The sequence below is a fragment of the Ovis aries genome, chromosome 20, assembly GCF_016772045.2.
Source record: "Ovis aries strain OAR_USU_Benz2616 breed Rambouillet chromosome 20, ARS-UI_Ramb_v3.0, whole genome shotgun sequence".
Taxonomy (NCBI): Eukaryota; Metazoa; Chordata; class Mammalia; order Artiodactyla; family Bovidae; genus Ovis; species Ovis aries.
Genome location: NC_056073.1, coordinates 15,952,914 through 15,969,175, shown reverse-complemented (window position 1 = coordinate 15,969,175; position 16,262 = coordinate 15,952,914). Strand labels below are relative to the sequence as shown.

General features: G+C 41.2%; 1 protein-coding gene across 10 annotated transcripts; it reads left to right on the top strand.

Moving 5' to 3' along the window:
• The first annotated feature begins 1,910 nt into the window (after positions 1-1,910).
• On the top strand, positions 1,911-11,274 carry MRPS10 (mitochondrial ribosomal protein S10). 10 transcript variants are annotated; one of them, XM_042237290.2, is made up of 8 exons: positions 1,911-2,168; positions 4,677-4,750; positions 4,993-5,057; positions 5,148-5,217; positions 7,100-7,236; positions 8,196-8,304; positions 9,841-9,930; positions 10,409-11,274. In XM_042237290.2, exons 1-8 carry the CDS (start codon positions 2,063-2,065, stop codon positions 10,502-10,504), a joined length of 747 nt encoding a protein of 248 aa, XP_042093224.1. In that variant the 5' UTR covers positions 1,911-2,062; the 3' UTR covers positions 10,505-11,274. The 10 variants fall into 10 exon arrangements, with proteins under 10 accessions (XP_042093224.1, XP_042093223.1, XP_060259618.1 ...); XM_042237289.2 differs by having other exon boundaries at positions 5,145-5,217; XM_060403635.1 differs by having other exon boundaries at positions 9,841-11,274.
• Positions 11,275-16,262: the final 4,988 nt, after the last annotated feature.

Here is a 16,262-nt window from a genome sequence, read left to right as displayed (position 1 = left end):
AATCAAAGTATGATTTAACTTAGAACTATTTGATGCACACACTTATTTTTCCTGGATATAAAGCAAGGTAGACTTGCATCAACCATCTAGAATCACTTGATCTCCTGTTCATTTACACTAGTTCAGAGGTTTGAAGGGTTAATTCATAGGAAAAGTGAAAGTGTGAACTCGCTCAGTTGTGTCCGACTCTGCGACCCCATGGACGGTAGCCTGCACCAGGCTCCTCCGTCCATGGGATTTTCTAGGCAAGAGTACTGGAGTGGGTTACCATTTCCTTCTCCAGGGAATCTTCCCGACCCAGGGATCAAACCCAGGTCTCCCACATTGTAGACAGACGCTTTACCATCTGAGCCACCATAGGGAAGAGACCTATAATGGACTGGCCGAGCTTCAGAACACTGTCCATGCTAATAAACTAAGAACTTTAATGTGTCAAAACAAAAACCCTGCACTGTCTATGCCCACACACCATACCAAAAGACCCTGTCCACAACCCCACTGTTGGCAAAACCCCAGATGGCCCCACACAATGACTCCCACATTGCCCCCAGCTAATTGGTACAGGGCTGGCACCTGACCAAAAGTTATTAGGGCCACAGTCTGTTTGATGACACAGTTTAGCCCTGGAAAACAAGGGGGCCAAATCCAATTCCCACATTTTAGAGTATGAATGGAGAAACTTGGTGAGCCAAAGCGGCAAGCAGCAGTCATGTGCAAGGCGGAAATCTGAGGGAGCAGACACAATTTGTAAGCAAAGGCCATCCATAAAGAGACCATATTTGGCCAGAGGGGTGGAGAGGGCATCCAGTTCCCAAGGCTGTTTTGAGGCCACGTTTCCAGTTTCAGGAGTAGGAAAGGCCATCTCAGTCTTTAAAAATAAAAAATAAACTCCTTCCTTGCAGGAGCACAGGGAAGCAGGGACCTCTATGCCTCACATCCTAGAGACTTAAGTAGAACTGGACTTTGTCACAGAGTCAACTCCAGGGGTGCCGCAGCGGTGGGAAAGGCATTGAACTAGGATGTTGAAGCTGGTTATTGGTTCAGCTGTAACTAATTCACCACATGACTCTGAGTCATTTCATCTCTGAGCCTCAGTTTCCTCACTTATTAAATTCGGGTAAAATGTACGTCATCTTGTGAGGATCCAGTTAGGTAACATAGGGAAATGTTGTTTGCAGGCTGTAATGTCACCATCATCAGCTGCTGCAGAACCTTCACTCAGCTTGTTCAAGGCAGCAGAGGCAGGTTGAGGAGCCATCCCAGAAGAGAGACTGATGCTTTAGAAGCAGCAAGAGTTGGAGAGCTCTAGGAAAACTCCACTGGCTAAGAGGGACCAGCCAACTTTGAATGTCACAACTGAAAGAGGGAGCTTGATTCTGAAAAGGACACTGGGCAGCCTGCCAAGGCTATCGCTGTTACAACTCTCACCTCTAAGTTACAAACGCAGATTGTTTCTCCAGGGCAAGGTGAGTATCAGACCCCAAATCGTGGACCACCTGAATCCTAAACCAGAGACATTCTGACTCTCAAAACTATGACTCAAAAGACGATTAAACCTAGCCTCTTGGTTATTTTAAAAAACAAACAGACAAGAAAACCCTAACTCAAAGACAAACATGGAGTGGATCTGAGGCTTGGCTCATGCTCCCTTGCCTGGCGCTCTGCAATAAATCCTTACTCCCTGCAAACTCCCACTGTCAGTCTGGGTTTTTTTTGCGAGCCACAGGCACTTTGCTCCGTTATAATAGAAAAATCAACTATCAATCAACCATCAACTCAGAGATAACCACTGTCAATACATTAGTTATATTTGTTCCAAGCGTGTGGTTATGTTTACCTCCAACAAAACAGGAACTGCAAAGCACAAATGATTTCAAGAGGAAAGCGCTGACGGAAGTCGCTAACTACCTAGATACAAGCTGAAGCTATAAAAAGGCGGACGGGCCAGGTTAGGACCTGAAGGAAGCCGGCTGTGTTCACTCTAAGAGAGCGTGGAACCACGTCTCTATGGTTGTTCCTGTGCCGGAACACAAGGATACACTCTCTCCTTCTGCGGAACTCTATGGTCAGAGGACGCTTCTGTGACCCCGGAGGCAATCCGGGGGAGCAGGAACGGCAAGATGGCGGCGCGAGCTGTGTTTGGGGCCCTGGGCCGGCGTCTCTGGCAGGTAAGGAGCGCGCTACGCGGATTAGGCGGCCTAACAGGGACAGTTACCATTACGTCTGATTGCCACTTGTCATTCTTCCCATCTTCCGCGATATTTATTTCGCACCTTGACCCGCTGTTTGGAAGAAGGTGGCGAGAAAAGGGCTGATTTTATCTCTAATTCTCTCAGGATAAAACAGAAGTTAATGAGTCAGGGCAAAGACAGGAACGAGAAGAAGAGTAGACTATCAGAAGTGGAAAGGATATTGGACAACAAATGTTGCAGACCCCGCCTTTCACGTTTGCGAAATAGGCTCAGAGAAGTCGGGAAGCTACACCTCGCGAAAATTTGGTAGCTTGAGAGTTTAGACGCTTCTCACGGAATCAGATTGAGATACCTTCCTGATACCCAGGTTTCTGAGACTCAAATGACAGTCGCTGAAGTCAGAGGAGTGGGCTAAGTATCCTCTGCTGGGTTTTTTGGAGAAAAAGCAAAAAATTCAAGCAGCGGTTCTTATTTGGCTTCAGCGCTCCTCTACTCTTCAGGAGAATGGATACATTCTCTCCTAATGTATATAGCTGCGTCCCTTCAGTGTTACCTGAACTGTCACAACATTGTTAATCGGCTACACCCCATACAATAGAAAGTGTTTTCTTTTTTTAAATAGTTAAGGACTCCAAAGAGCTTTGAGTTTTGTGTTTTTTAAGCTATCGATTTTTTAGCTTATTAGAAAATACAACCTAGAATCTTAAAAATCCTTAATTAAAAATACTAAAACTCATTATATGTTAACATAATTAGCAATTTTATGAAAAGCAACTAGGTTTTCCAAAACAAATTGAGAGAGAGGAGTGGCATGTTTTATGTTTTTGCAAACCTCTTTAATGTCTGGCTTAGTAGAAAACAGCTTCTCTAGCTGCTTCTGCAGTCTCTTACTATGTCAGAGGTCATACAGTCTCTGGAAAACTTCACTGTACTTTGGTGCGAGACTAGAGTGGAAAAGTTGAAAATACCATCTTACTGTTATTATAAAAAATAAGTTTAGCCTCGGGAGCTGCCTCTCAAAGTGTCTCAGAAGTCCCTCAGAGGTTCTTAGACCACACTTTGAGAACCACTGTCCTTAAGTCAGGTAGCGTTAGAGGTTGAAATTTTGAATTATTTTTAAGACACATTTACTCAGAGCAGAGTCTCCACTCCCTCAGAAACAGAAAGGAAAGAAAAGGTAAGAACTTCTTAAGGTTCATTTGTGGATGTAATAGCAGTTTAGGCTTGAGATTTTAAGAACAGAAGTGTCATATTCCTTAGACCTGTGGTCCTTCAGCACAACTGGATTGTGGGCTTATTGGCCCACAGACATGGGAGGCAGTTTTCTCTGTGAGTATGTGTGCAGAAAGGCCTGTACCTCTTACCAGCTTGTGGTATTGTGCTTGATTTCCTGTTTTGTTTTTCCCCCTTTATCCAAGGGAGACTATGAAAGTTTTGATTTGCCTCCTTGTTCGGTAAAGACAGCTACAAATAGGCATTCTTAACAACTTAGGTGACCCTCCATTGTTTTAATTTTGTTTGTACTAAACTGGTATTCTCAACTTTGAAGTGTTTTTAAGGATCTGTTAAGCTTCCAGTTTCTCAGGTTGCACTTTTAAATCTCAGGAAAGCTTAGGGGAAAAAAAAAGGCAAGTGTCAGATTATGTGTTACATACAGTAAGATAAGATGTCCTACAACCGGAAGTTTTGTTCCACCAGGGGGAGCTGATAATAAAGGATTTGGGAAGGCTGGATTGTTGCAGTATGAGGCACAGTAGTGATAGAAGATGGGTGTAAATTCCAATGTGTATTTCAGTTTATTTATAAGCTAGTTGTTATAGCTAGTTACTTATAAGCTAGTTATCCCAGCCAAAGCAAGAAATAAATATGCTGGAAAAGGATGAAAGCTTCAAGAGTACTTTAGAATTCTTGATGCTAAGATGCTAAGTCATTCAGTCGTGTCTGACTCTGTGTGACCCCATAGACAGCAGCCCACCAGGCTCCCCCGTCCCTGGGATTCTCCAGGCAAGAACACTGCAGTGGGTTGCCATTCCTTCTCCAGTGCGTGAAAGTGAAAAGTGAAAGTGAAGTCGCTCAGTCATATCCAACTCTTAGTGACCCCATGGACTGCAGCCTACCAGGCTTCTCTGTTAGAATTCTTATTCCAGCCCAATAAATTATAAAGACATTTTTTCTTAATGCTCAAAAATATTTAAGTAAAATATGTATTATATTGAAATACATTTAGTCTGTAAAAAATAATGGTCAAATGAAGTCACATGTTTTCTTCCTTAATATCCACATATGTAATTCATAGCTATTCACTTGAGAATTGCTTGTTTTTAAAAAATTCCTGCTCCTGAGCTTTAAAAGATATAGCCTGTGGTATTTTGAGAGTCCTTTTTGATTATCAGCTCTGTTATCAACTATTGTCATCTATTTTTTTTCTTAATGAAGCCTAATTTGACAGTTTAGTTACCCTAATTGTTTGTTTTGTTTGTTTAGTTCCTATGTCGTGTCTCTTTTGTCACCTCATGAACTGTAGGCCGCCAGACTCCTCTGTCCATGGGATTTTCCAGGCAAGAATATTTAAGTGGGTTGTTATTTCCTTTTCCAGGGGATTTTCCCGACCCAAGGATCTCCTGCATTGGCAGGTGGACTCTTTGCATTACGCTATTTGGGAAGCCCCAGTTACCCCAATATCTTCATCTAAAATAAAGAGAAAACCTGTTGTTTGAAGCATTCTTTTGGGTTTTAATGGAAACAATGACTGGTTTGGAAATTGACTTCAATTCTAATACACATCTCCCTTTCTTTTAAGGGTTCAAGGAATTTTTCTGTAAGCAGTTCTAGGAGCAGTATAGCCAAAAACGATGGCTTTCTTCTGTAAGTATATAATTGGATTTGCTAAATTGATAAGAAAATAGACTCTTATGCTGTTTTACTTAGATTTCTCTTTGTTTCCACACATAGCAGCACCAGTATGAAGTGGGTACAGTTTTCAAACCTACACGTTGATGTCCCCAAGGATTTGACCAAGCCTACGGTATGCACTCCCTATTTCTTGGCATAAGAAGCTACATTAGCGATAAATTTTCCTCCTTATTTCATTTGAGGCTGTTTCCCAAAGACTTTATGAATAAAAACATGTGTTCTAGAATACTGGCAGGCGCACAGTGAGCCTGAGGAAAGTATTCTCTGATGTCCCTGAGTGCTTAGGGTCGCTTTCAGGCTGTCAAGGTAAGAGCTAATTGAACAAATTATTTACCCCAGATAACTGTGGGAATGAGCAGTCTTTTACTTTTAGCTCAGTACACTGTGCAGAGTTGTCATAATCAGCGATGCTGAATACTTGGTATTATAGTATAGAAGCATTTTGTGTGTGTGTGGCCTTCAAGTCTTTATTTTCATTTTAAGACAGTAAGTCTGGGCCTGGACAATGCTTCATTGTTCACAGTGAGCATTATCACAAGCAATCCAGGAGCAGCCGTGTAACCTTGTTTCCTTTAATTGAAAGTCATGGTTCCCATCAACCCAGTGTTTTGGTTATTTGTAGTTTTTTTATAAAATCCTTACAAGTTCTAAACCAAACGCTTGCAGTCCCATCCATCAAAAATAATCCCCTTTAACAGTTTGGCATGAATCCTTCTAGACCTCTATATATAATCATCTATGTACACCGCACACACCAAACTGGAATTGTGATATATCTGATAGACTGCTGGTTCAGTGTTTTCACTTAGTAGCATATATAAATGCCGAGTCTCCAGATGCCTGCATGAGCCAGGCCTGTATGGAAAGGTGACGGGGTGGCCACAGTGGCAGGCTGTGCCCTTTTTAAGCAAGACAGCTGCTACTTGCTGTAGCCACTTGGGTTATGTGGAAAACCAGACCTAGTGATGTCATATTGTCTACATTTTCCACACGAAATGAAATTCCAATATTTATGTGAAATCTTTTGATTTTTAGTATTTGTAGCAGATTCAACATATCTTTAAAACCCTATAGAGACTGGTCATTACAGATCTTAGGGCCATATTCCCCCCTCTGTTGTCCCTTCACTTAAGGATAGTATGTGAGTATTTTCTGTTCTTCCAACAACCATATTTGGGGGTACTTGCCAGTGAGTATCTAGTTTCCTGGTGAATAAGTAGATCTACTTTCAGGGGCAAAGTGATTTAACTCTGAAACATCGGATTAGTAATATAAATTATTGGTTTGATGGATGAATGAAGCGAGGGTAATTTACCTCTTGGAAGAAAGTCAGAGATGTCAAACCCATTATTTCTAAGATCTTTAAGTGTTAAGATAGAAGAGGTAGAAGTTAAATGTACAGTCATTTTAATTAGGGCAGGTAAAATGAACATGGACAACCTAATAAAAAGAACATGAGTAGCAATAGCTCGCTTTTGTTTAATGATGTTTATAATTTATAAGCACTTAAATCTGTGCTTTCTTATTTGTTCCCAGCAGAAATGCCATGAACTATAGCACAGGTATTGTCCTATTTATATATAAGAAAACTAAAGTGCAATGAGGTTAGTGTATGACTTGCCTGTTGTCATTCAGCTTGAAATGGGAGAGTTTAATTCTCAGTCCAGTTCTTCTGATCAGGCTAGTTTTATTAACAAACCCCTAAGTCCTTTCCTGTTGTTTATTTTGGGTTCAGTAACTTAAGCTAAAGAGTTCCATTGGTGATTTTGTAGGTTGCTTGAAAATCCTTTTGATTCAAACTGTATTATAACTGATTCTTAAGGGTCATTCTAGAGTCTGAATGTAGTCATATATAGATATTTAAAGATGCGTTTTTCTCCCCACTTACTAGTAAACTGTGAAGTTGTGCAGTTGAGGATAGTATTTTAAATTTTCCAGTATAAATATTGGAGGAACCATGAGTGAAGCTTTTCTCCTGGATTTTAAAATTGCAGATAACCATTTCTGATGAACCGGACACATTATATAAGCGCCTGTCAGTTTTAGTAAAAGGCCATGATAAGGCTGTATTGGACAGTTACGAATATTTTGCAGTGCTTGCTGCTAAAGAACTTGGTATCTCTATTAAAGTGTAAGTATGATATTTCTTAATCTGACCTGTTAGCAGCTATAACACAGTCAGGAAAATGGTGCCAGTCCCAGCTAGGTCTGAACTCTTAAAATGGGACAGAAACTCATGATGGAGAGAGTTGAGGTTTGTTATTCTAAGCAGAATCATTCCTTCCTGTCTGCCAGAATTTTAAAATACTAGAATGAGGGAACAAGGAAAATGAAGGAATCCTTTCTCTAGAAATGGCATAGACATAGGAGTCCCAAGAAGCCTGTGTGTCTGGAATCTCCATGGGGCAGGGAGGTGGATTAGGTGAACACGCAGTTTTTCAGACCTGTTGGATTTGATGATCTTTGCTGTTATATCCATTGTTTCAAAACTGCCTTAAGAAACATCACAACCCAGTACTTTGATGCGTGAGCAGAGTGAGCCTCATACGGCCTTGAAGTCTCTGCAGAGTCAAGTGTAACTACCTCCTTTGTCTTGTCATCTGCTCTCTGATGCTGGACGAGGCCCATTTGGAGCTTTGCCAGCCTTGCCTTCTAACAAAACTGAAGGAGCGTGCACGTTTCCCGTAACAGACTACAGTTTACCAATGTGTCTGTCATGCACACAGCAGATACCACAGCTGTGTCCAACACACGGCGCTGCTCCCCCAGCTCATACATTTGGTCTGTGCAGGTCCTTAACGGTGTGAAAGCTAGAGGCCCGTGTGTGCACGCGAGCACTTGCATGCCAAGGCTTGTTTTTGGGGTCTGTGGCAAATGTTCCTGTTGCTGTCTGTGGGTTTATTTTGGTCTGAGCTTTATGGCAGCAGTTGTTAGAGATGACAATCTTAACAAATGGAAGTTTGTAAATGATAGTTAATGCCTGTAATTGAGCATGAGCCTGACCTACAAGATTGTGGAATCATGCTTTGATAGCAGTGACTCAGGTTTTAACATCACTTAAGTGTATTGCTTTGCCCATTAATTTTCCAGACATGAACCTCCAAGGAAAATAGAACGATTTACTCTTCTCAAATCAGTGCATATTTTCAAGAAGCACAGAGTTCAGTATGAAATGAGAACACTTTACAGATGTTTAGAGGTGAGTTTATTTCAGATAGTCAGGCTTTTTTTTTTAATGTCCCAAATTTTACATGAGCACATCATAACTTTCCTTTAACTTTGCCTGTGGGCTTCCTTTCAGTCAGTCCATGTCCAGTAGTTATAGAGAAGATGAGTGGTTTTTGTGTTTATGGAAGAAACGTGATAGAAAAATATTCAAGTAAAGCCATCTTTCAGAGTGTGTTTGCTTAGTCACTCAGTTGTGTCCAACTCTTTGTGATCCTATGGACTTGTAGCCTCCCTGGCTCCTCTGTCCATGGGTTTCTCTAGGCAAGAATACTGGAGTGGGTTGCCATGCCCTTCTCCAGGGGATCTTCCCAACTGAGGGATTGAACCTAGGTCTCCTGCATTGCAGGCAGATTCTTTATTGTCTGAGCCACCAAGGAAACCCTTTTCAGAGTAGTTCAGACTTTAACTCAGGAGTACACATTATGTTGACTAGTATTTTTAATAAGCAACTGCAGGCAATTTTTTTTTTTTAATTATTTGGCTGTGACAGGTCTTAGTTGCAGCATGCAGGACCTTTCATTGTGGTGCTCAGGCTTCTCTCTAGTTGCAGCGTGGTCTTAGTTGCCCTGTGGCATATGGGACCTTAGTGACAAGGATCGAACCCACATCCCCTGTGTTGGAAGGCAGATTCTTAACCACTGGACAGTCAGTGAAGTCCGTGTTGACTGATTTTTATACACTAAGCTAGCGTTGGAATACTTTTGCTTATATTTCAGAAACTCTAGCTAAGTTTTCACACAACTCTAATAATTCTTTTCTCATCCTCACTGAATTCTCCACAACCATGATAGCCAACATTAAGGTTTTTCATTCATTGATTATCATTCATTTGTGCAGCCACCCAGGTCAGCACAGTCCCGTGGTTGAGAAAAGCATGGGTTCTGGGGTCAGACAGCCAGGTCCAAGCACTAGCATTTGCTGGCTGTGTGACCTGTGCCTTGCTTAAGTCCTTCATCTTTAAATTGGAAATAATAATGGGGCTCATTTCTCAAGGTTAATGTGAGGATTGAATGAGATGTTTATCTAAAGCACTTAGACTATTTTGTCACACAATAAATGATTGTTAAATGTTATTAAAACAAGTGCTTGTGCATCTTTTATGTGAGAAGCTCTGTACCAGGCATTGTATTAAGACATTGCCCTACCCTTAAATGAAAAAGAAAAATCCACAATTTTATTCACCTCGCCACAGAGCATACAGAAAATCTTACACTGTCTTATAATTTAGTTTTTTGTTTCCTTGTGAGTTGTTTTGTGACATTCTTGTGCTGTGTTGATACCATGTTTGCCATCTGGGTTTCATGGAGCCCTGACATTAAGTCATTTGGGAGTAATGTTTCCCCAGTTCAACCAGAGGATCTATACTTTTTTCCTATTAAATTGGGATTCTGAAAATTTCACCGATAAAGAAATGACTGCTGATTTTACCCCCCCCAAAAAAAAAAAAAAACTTAAAATTTCTACTTTAACAGCATAGCATGAACCAATTTCATGTTTGAAATTTTAGTTAGAACATCTCACTGGAAGTACAGCAGATGTCTACTTGGAATATATTCAGCGAAACTTACCTGAAGGAGTTGCCATGGAAGTTACAAAGGTATGGCTTGAATTTCTCTCTCAGTTGCAGGGAGATCTGTATTGTTGTGTGGATACATTGCCACCTGATTCCAGCTGCCCCGGTGGAGGGGAGGACCTGGAGGGAGACTTGTCCCAGTGGTTGGGCTCTCTGCCCACCCCACCCCCGCCGCACCCCCAGAGCGGTGGGGGCAGCTCAGCAGACTGCAGCCCACATCCTCCCAGAGCAACTTCTGATGCCTCCCTTCCTCTCAGCAGTTGTCTCAACACAGGTTCCACATTGATTGGTGGTCCCTGGAGATCACTGAGGAGCAGCAGATTATGTATGTGAGCGTTTATCTGCCATTGAGTTTCCTTCTCTTTGTTTCAAAGTCCTGCAACAAAATGAGGGGGTAAAAGAAAAAGGTCAGAGGCCTTGAGGGAAGAGAATGAATACATTCAGTTTGTGGCTAAAGAGTTCAGTTAAGTGCATTATACTATAATTTTGTTTTTCTCTCTAGACAAGATTAGAACAGTTACCAGAACACATCAAGAAGCCAATTTGGGAAACAACACCAGAGGAAAAGGAGACAGCAAGTCGTAAAGTCCCACAGTGACCACTTGTGCCAGGATGTGGAGTGAACATGTCAAGTGGAGGGACCCTCCAGTGAGAACTATTTCAGGTCTACCCGACTGCGCTCCTGAGGCCACATAGCCTGATCAGTGTAACGCAGGGGTCAGAACTTTACGATACACTGGCCTGTTGTACAAGAGCCACTTTATCTGTTCTTTTGTAAGCCTCATGTATTTCAGTTCTGATTTTAACAAATACGAGCAAACCATTTGGACCACTCTGTGCCAAAACAGGGAAATTGACATTTTATTATTCTACTGTTGTTATTAGTTTGTACTCATTGTGATTTCTGTCTTTTCATTCATCTAAAAATGAGTGTTCCACATACTCCTCACACACATTTTTTTTCTTTTGAGGGACCGAAAAGGAACCTTTGGTTAATTAAACATTGAGCAGTTTGAGTTTTGGTACTTACCTAGTGTAGGCTGGCATATGATAGTTTGGGATGGTGACCTCCAAGTTTTGCCTCATGTGAGCATTACATTCTTAAAAATGGATGTACTTTGCATCAGATCGAGCATGTTTGTGGCTTGCGCTGAACCCCTCTGGGGCTGCCTGGAAGGGTCACTGTAATGGAATTTGAGCTCTCGAGAAATCACTGAATATTGGTTCCTTCATCCTGTAATTCATTTATTCAGTAAGCTTTTCTTTTGTTAGGTTTGCACCCAGTACTGTAGTAAATACCAAAAATTGGATAGCAATAATGGCTTTCAAACATTGTGCAAGGCACAAATAAATACTTTTCCTTATTAAGTTCCATGCTGATAAGACCTCTTTCTTTTGGTGAATAGCACTCTTTTTGTTTGGAAATGTCTACTTTTCCATGAAATTAGATAGCAGTAAAGAGCTCTGAAAGAGGCAGGATGACAGTGGGTTGAGACTATTGGTGTATCAACCCCAAGGGACTGGTTCGTTTCCTTTTTACAGAAGAATTGGGTGCTTGTCTTGTGGTTTCCTTCTCATCTTTGGGGTAGTTTGACTTCTCAGTTTTCCCCCCTTAAACTGGAGTCCCTTTTCTCTTTGCCTGACCTGCTATCAGGTGTGAGTGTTCTGAATGCACACTGCTTACGTATCAGACTTACATTACTGTCATTAACTTGAAAAGAATTACAGCCGTGTCTACCAAGACCTCATTCTGTTTTCACCTCAGTTGTGGACTGTCATTCACAAATGTATAAAGCATGATTACCGCAGGGATAAGCCTCAGGATTAAGAACTAATCAATGAAATAGAAGCAATATAATAGTAAATATACATAACAAAGCAGCCATTGTGGCTCATTTTCACTATAAAAAGATTCTTTAAAAATAAATACAGACCCACATCTCACCCTTTTTGGTGCTTTTATTACAGACTATCAGTCACATAATTATAGTAGGGTGGCGTGCACCCTCGCCTCTGGTGGCTCTCCTTTAAAGGTATACTTCCATTTCCAACTGTTTTCAGACTAAAGTAGCCTGTTAAACCAGATTACTTAGCTCTTCACGTTACATATTAAAATCTCATTTTAAGATAAATACAGAGATAAACTACACACACAACTAAAATTAGTGGTATTTCCTTGACATAAGTAATTGGCATATTTGAAGCCTACTTGATGTAAACTAGGTAACTTGTTTATTCTCAGACTGAGAAAGTTTTGTTTTTTCTTTTAAATTGGGTCCCCTGAGTAAAATGCACAGTCCGAAAATTAGAATTAATGTCCAAGTCTCACTCTCTGTTCGTGGTGGTGATGAGAGGTAGTGAGAAGCATAGACCTGTCAGGATGGACCAGAAGGCAGGTATGAATTAAGGTGGTCTTTTATTGAAGTGAAGGCCTGAATTCAGCGTTGCTTTCTCTGATCTGAAGTATAGTTTTTTTTATATTATATAAAATAGTGTTAAGGTCTGTCTTAAACTATTGGTAGACTCTACAGATTAAACTTGTTCAGCACCTGGTAGTTTTGATTTCAAAGAGAATTACTTAATATGTCCTTTGGCCACTTAGATATGCCACAGTAAACACGTAAAGCAGTGGTTTTAATTCAGTCTATTTTCTTCACATTTCTGTTTGTCAGCTACCATTCCTCCTTCCTTAAACTGTATTATTAAATTAGCTTTACTACAACATTTATGAGTAGCCAAGTAAAGTATGGACTCTGGAGCCTAAAAGGCCTGAGGCAGATAAGAGTTGAAACCCACTAACTGGTATAGGAACCTGGAATGTTAGGTCCATGAATCAAGGCAAATTGGAAGTGGTCAAACAGGAGATGGCAAGAGTGAACATCGACATTCTAGGAATCAGCGAACTAAAATGGACTGGAATGGGTGAATTTAACTCAGATGACCATTATATCTACTACTGCAGGCAGGAATGCCTTAGAAAAAATGGAGTAGCCATCATGGTCAACAAAAGAGTCCAAATGCAATATTTGGATGCAGTCTCAAAAACGACAGGATGATCTCTGTTTCCAAGGCAAACCTTCAGTATCACAGTAATCCAAGTCTATGCCCCAACCAGTAACGCTGAAGAAGCTGAAGTTGAACAGTTCTGTGAAGACCTACAAGACCTTTTAGAACTAACACCCAAAAAAGATGTCATTTTCATTATAGGGGACTTCAAGTAGGAAGTCAAGAAACACCTGGGGTAAAAAGCAAATTTGGCCTTGGAATACGGAATGAAGCAGGGCAAAGGCTAATAGAGTTTTGCCAAGAGAACACACTGGTCATAGTAAACACCCTGTTCCAACAACACAAGACTACACGGACATCACCAGATGGTCAACACTGAAATCAGATTGATTATATTCTTTGCAGCCAAAGATGAAGAAGCTCTATACAGTCAGCAAAAACAAGACCAGGAGCTGACTATGGCTCAGATCATGAACTCCTTATTGCCAAATTCAGACTTACATTGAAGAAAGTAGGGAAAACCACTAGACCATTCAGGTATGACCTAAATCAAATCCCTTATGATTATACAGTGGAAGTGAGAAATAGATTTAAGGGACTAGATCTGATAGAGTGCCTGATGAACTATGGACAGAGGTTCATGACATTGTACAGGAGACAAGGGATCAAGACCATCCCCATGGAAAAGAAATGCAAAAAAGCAAAATGGCTGTCTGGGAAGACCTTACAAATAGCTGTGAAAAGAAGACAAGTGAAAAGCAAAGGAGAAAAGGAAAGATATAAGCATCTGAATGCAGAGTTCCAAAGAATAGCAAGAAGAGATAAGAAAGCCTTCCTCAGCGATCCGTGCAAAGAAATAGAGGAAAACAACAGAATGGGAAAGACTAGAGATCTCTTCAAGAAAATTAGAGATACCAAGGGAACATTTCATGCAAAGATGGGCTCGATAAAGGACAGAAATGGTATGGACCTAACAGAAGCAGAAGATATTAAGAAGAAGTGGCAAGAATACACAGAAGAACTGTACAAAAAAGATCTTAACGACCAAGATAATCATGATGGTGTGATCACTCACCTAGAGCCGGACATCCTGGAATGTGAAGTCAAATGGGCCTTAGAAAGGATCACATGATCAAAGCTAGTGGAGGTGATAGAATTCCAGTTGAGCTATTTCAAATCCTAAAAGATGATGCTGTGAAAGTGCTGCACTCAATATGCCAGCAAATTTGGAAAACTCAGCAGTGGCCACAGGACTGGAAAAGGTCAGTTTTCATTTCAATCCCAAAGAAAGGCAATAGCAAAGAATGCTCAAACCACTGCACAATTGCACTCATGTCACACACTAGTAAAGAAATGCTCAATATTCTCCAAGCCAGGCTTCAGCAATACGTGAACCATGAACTTCCAGATATTTAAGCTGGTTTTAGAAAAGGCAGAGGAACCAGAGATTAAATTGCCAACATCCACGGGATCATCAAAAAAGCAAAACAGTTCCAGAAAAACATCTATTTCTGCTTTATTGACTATGCCAAAGCCTTTGACTGTGTGGATCACAATCAACTGTGGAAAATTCTAAAAGAGATGGGAATACCAGACCACTTGACCTGCCTCTTGAGAAACCTATTATGCAGGTCAGGAAGCAACAGTTAGAACTGGACATGGAACAACAGACTGGTTCCAAATAGGAAAAGGAGTACGTCAAGGCTGTATATTGTCACCCTGCTTATTTAACTTCTATGCAGAGTACATCATGAGAAATGCTGGGCTGGAAGAAGCACAAGCTGGAATCAAGATTGCCAGGAGAAATATCAATAACCTCATATATGCAGATGACACCACCCTTATGGCAGAAAGTGAAGAGGAACTAAAAAGCCTCCTGATGAAAAAGGAGAGTGAAAAAGTTAGCTTAAAGCTCAACATTCAGAAAACCAAGATCATGGCATCTGGTCTCATCACTTCATGGGAAATAGATGGGGAAACAGTATCAGACTTTATTTTGGGCGGCTCCAAAATCACTGCAGATGGTGACTGTAGCCATGAAATTAAAAGACGCTTACTCCTTGGAAGAAAAGTTATGACCAACCTAGATAGCACATTCAAAAGCAGAGACATTACTTTGCCGACTAAGGTCCATCTAGTCAAGGCTATGGTTTTTCCAGTGGTCATGTATGGATGTGAGAGTCGGACTATGAAGAAAGCTGAGCGCCGAAGAATTGATGCTTTTTAACTGTGGTGTTGGAGAAGACTCTTGAGAGTCCCTTGGACTCCAAGGAGATCCAACCAGTCCATTCTAAAGGAGATAGGTCCTGGGTGTTCTTTGGAAGGAATGGTGCTAAAGCTGAAACTCCAGTACTTTGGCCACCTCATGCGAAGAGTTGACTCATTGGAAAAGACTGATGCTGGGAGGGATTAGAGGCAGGAGGAGAAGGGGATGACAGAGGATGAGATGGCTGGATGGCATCACCGACTCAATGGACGTGAGTTTGAGTGAACTCCGTGAGTTGGTGATGGACAAGGAGGCCTGGCGTGCTGCGATTCATGGGGTCGCAAAGAGTTGGACATGACTGAGTGACAGAACTGAACTGAACTGATAGAAAGTTAGGCGAGACGTTTAACCCTGTCAGAGCCTCAATTTACTCAGTAAAATGTAGGAAATCTACTTAGGAAGGTTGGCGCATTAAATCAGATAACAAAGCCACTCACACAGTACCACAGTACCAGGCAGATAATAAGACATTCAATAAGTATCAGGTATGTAAATGAGAAATACTGCCTGCCATATCAGTGAACAAAGAATGTCACAGCCATCAAGCCATCACATTACAGCCACTCCAACTGTGCACCCTGAGGAGACACAGGATGAGAAGCACAGGATACTGGCTCCAGATAGCAAAGAAAGGATTTCAGTGAGCCCAGACTCTTGCATCTTCCCATACTTAGAAAAATGCTAAATTCGTTAACTCTAAATACCTTTTATAGTAATGTTTTGATGTTCTGAATACCTAGTCTTTGTTGCAAAAACACCTATATATCCTGGCCCTCCCCCTTGCCTCTTCAGAGCAGCCTCTCAGAGTTATCTGAGATGCTGTGTCCTGAGCCCAAGTCCTCAGTTTTGTTCAGCAAATGAAACATAACTCTCACTTGTAGATTGTGCGTTTTGCTCAGTTGACAGTTGTTACCAGGTGGCAGAACAGTGTACTCCAGATGCTCGTGTGCTGTACAGTTTAAAAACCAGCAGGAACGGACTTCAGAATATCTCCAAGATGAGCATAATACCTTACAGTGGTTGCAAAGTTTAATTTAGATGAGAAAACATGTAGCATGCTCATTATAATAACCCCCATACATTC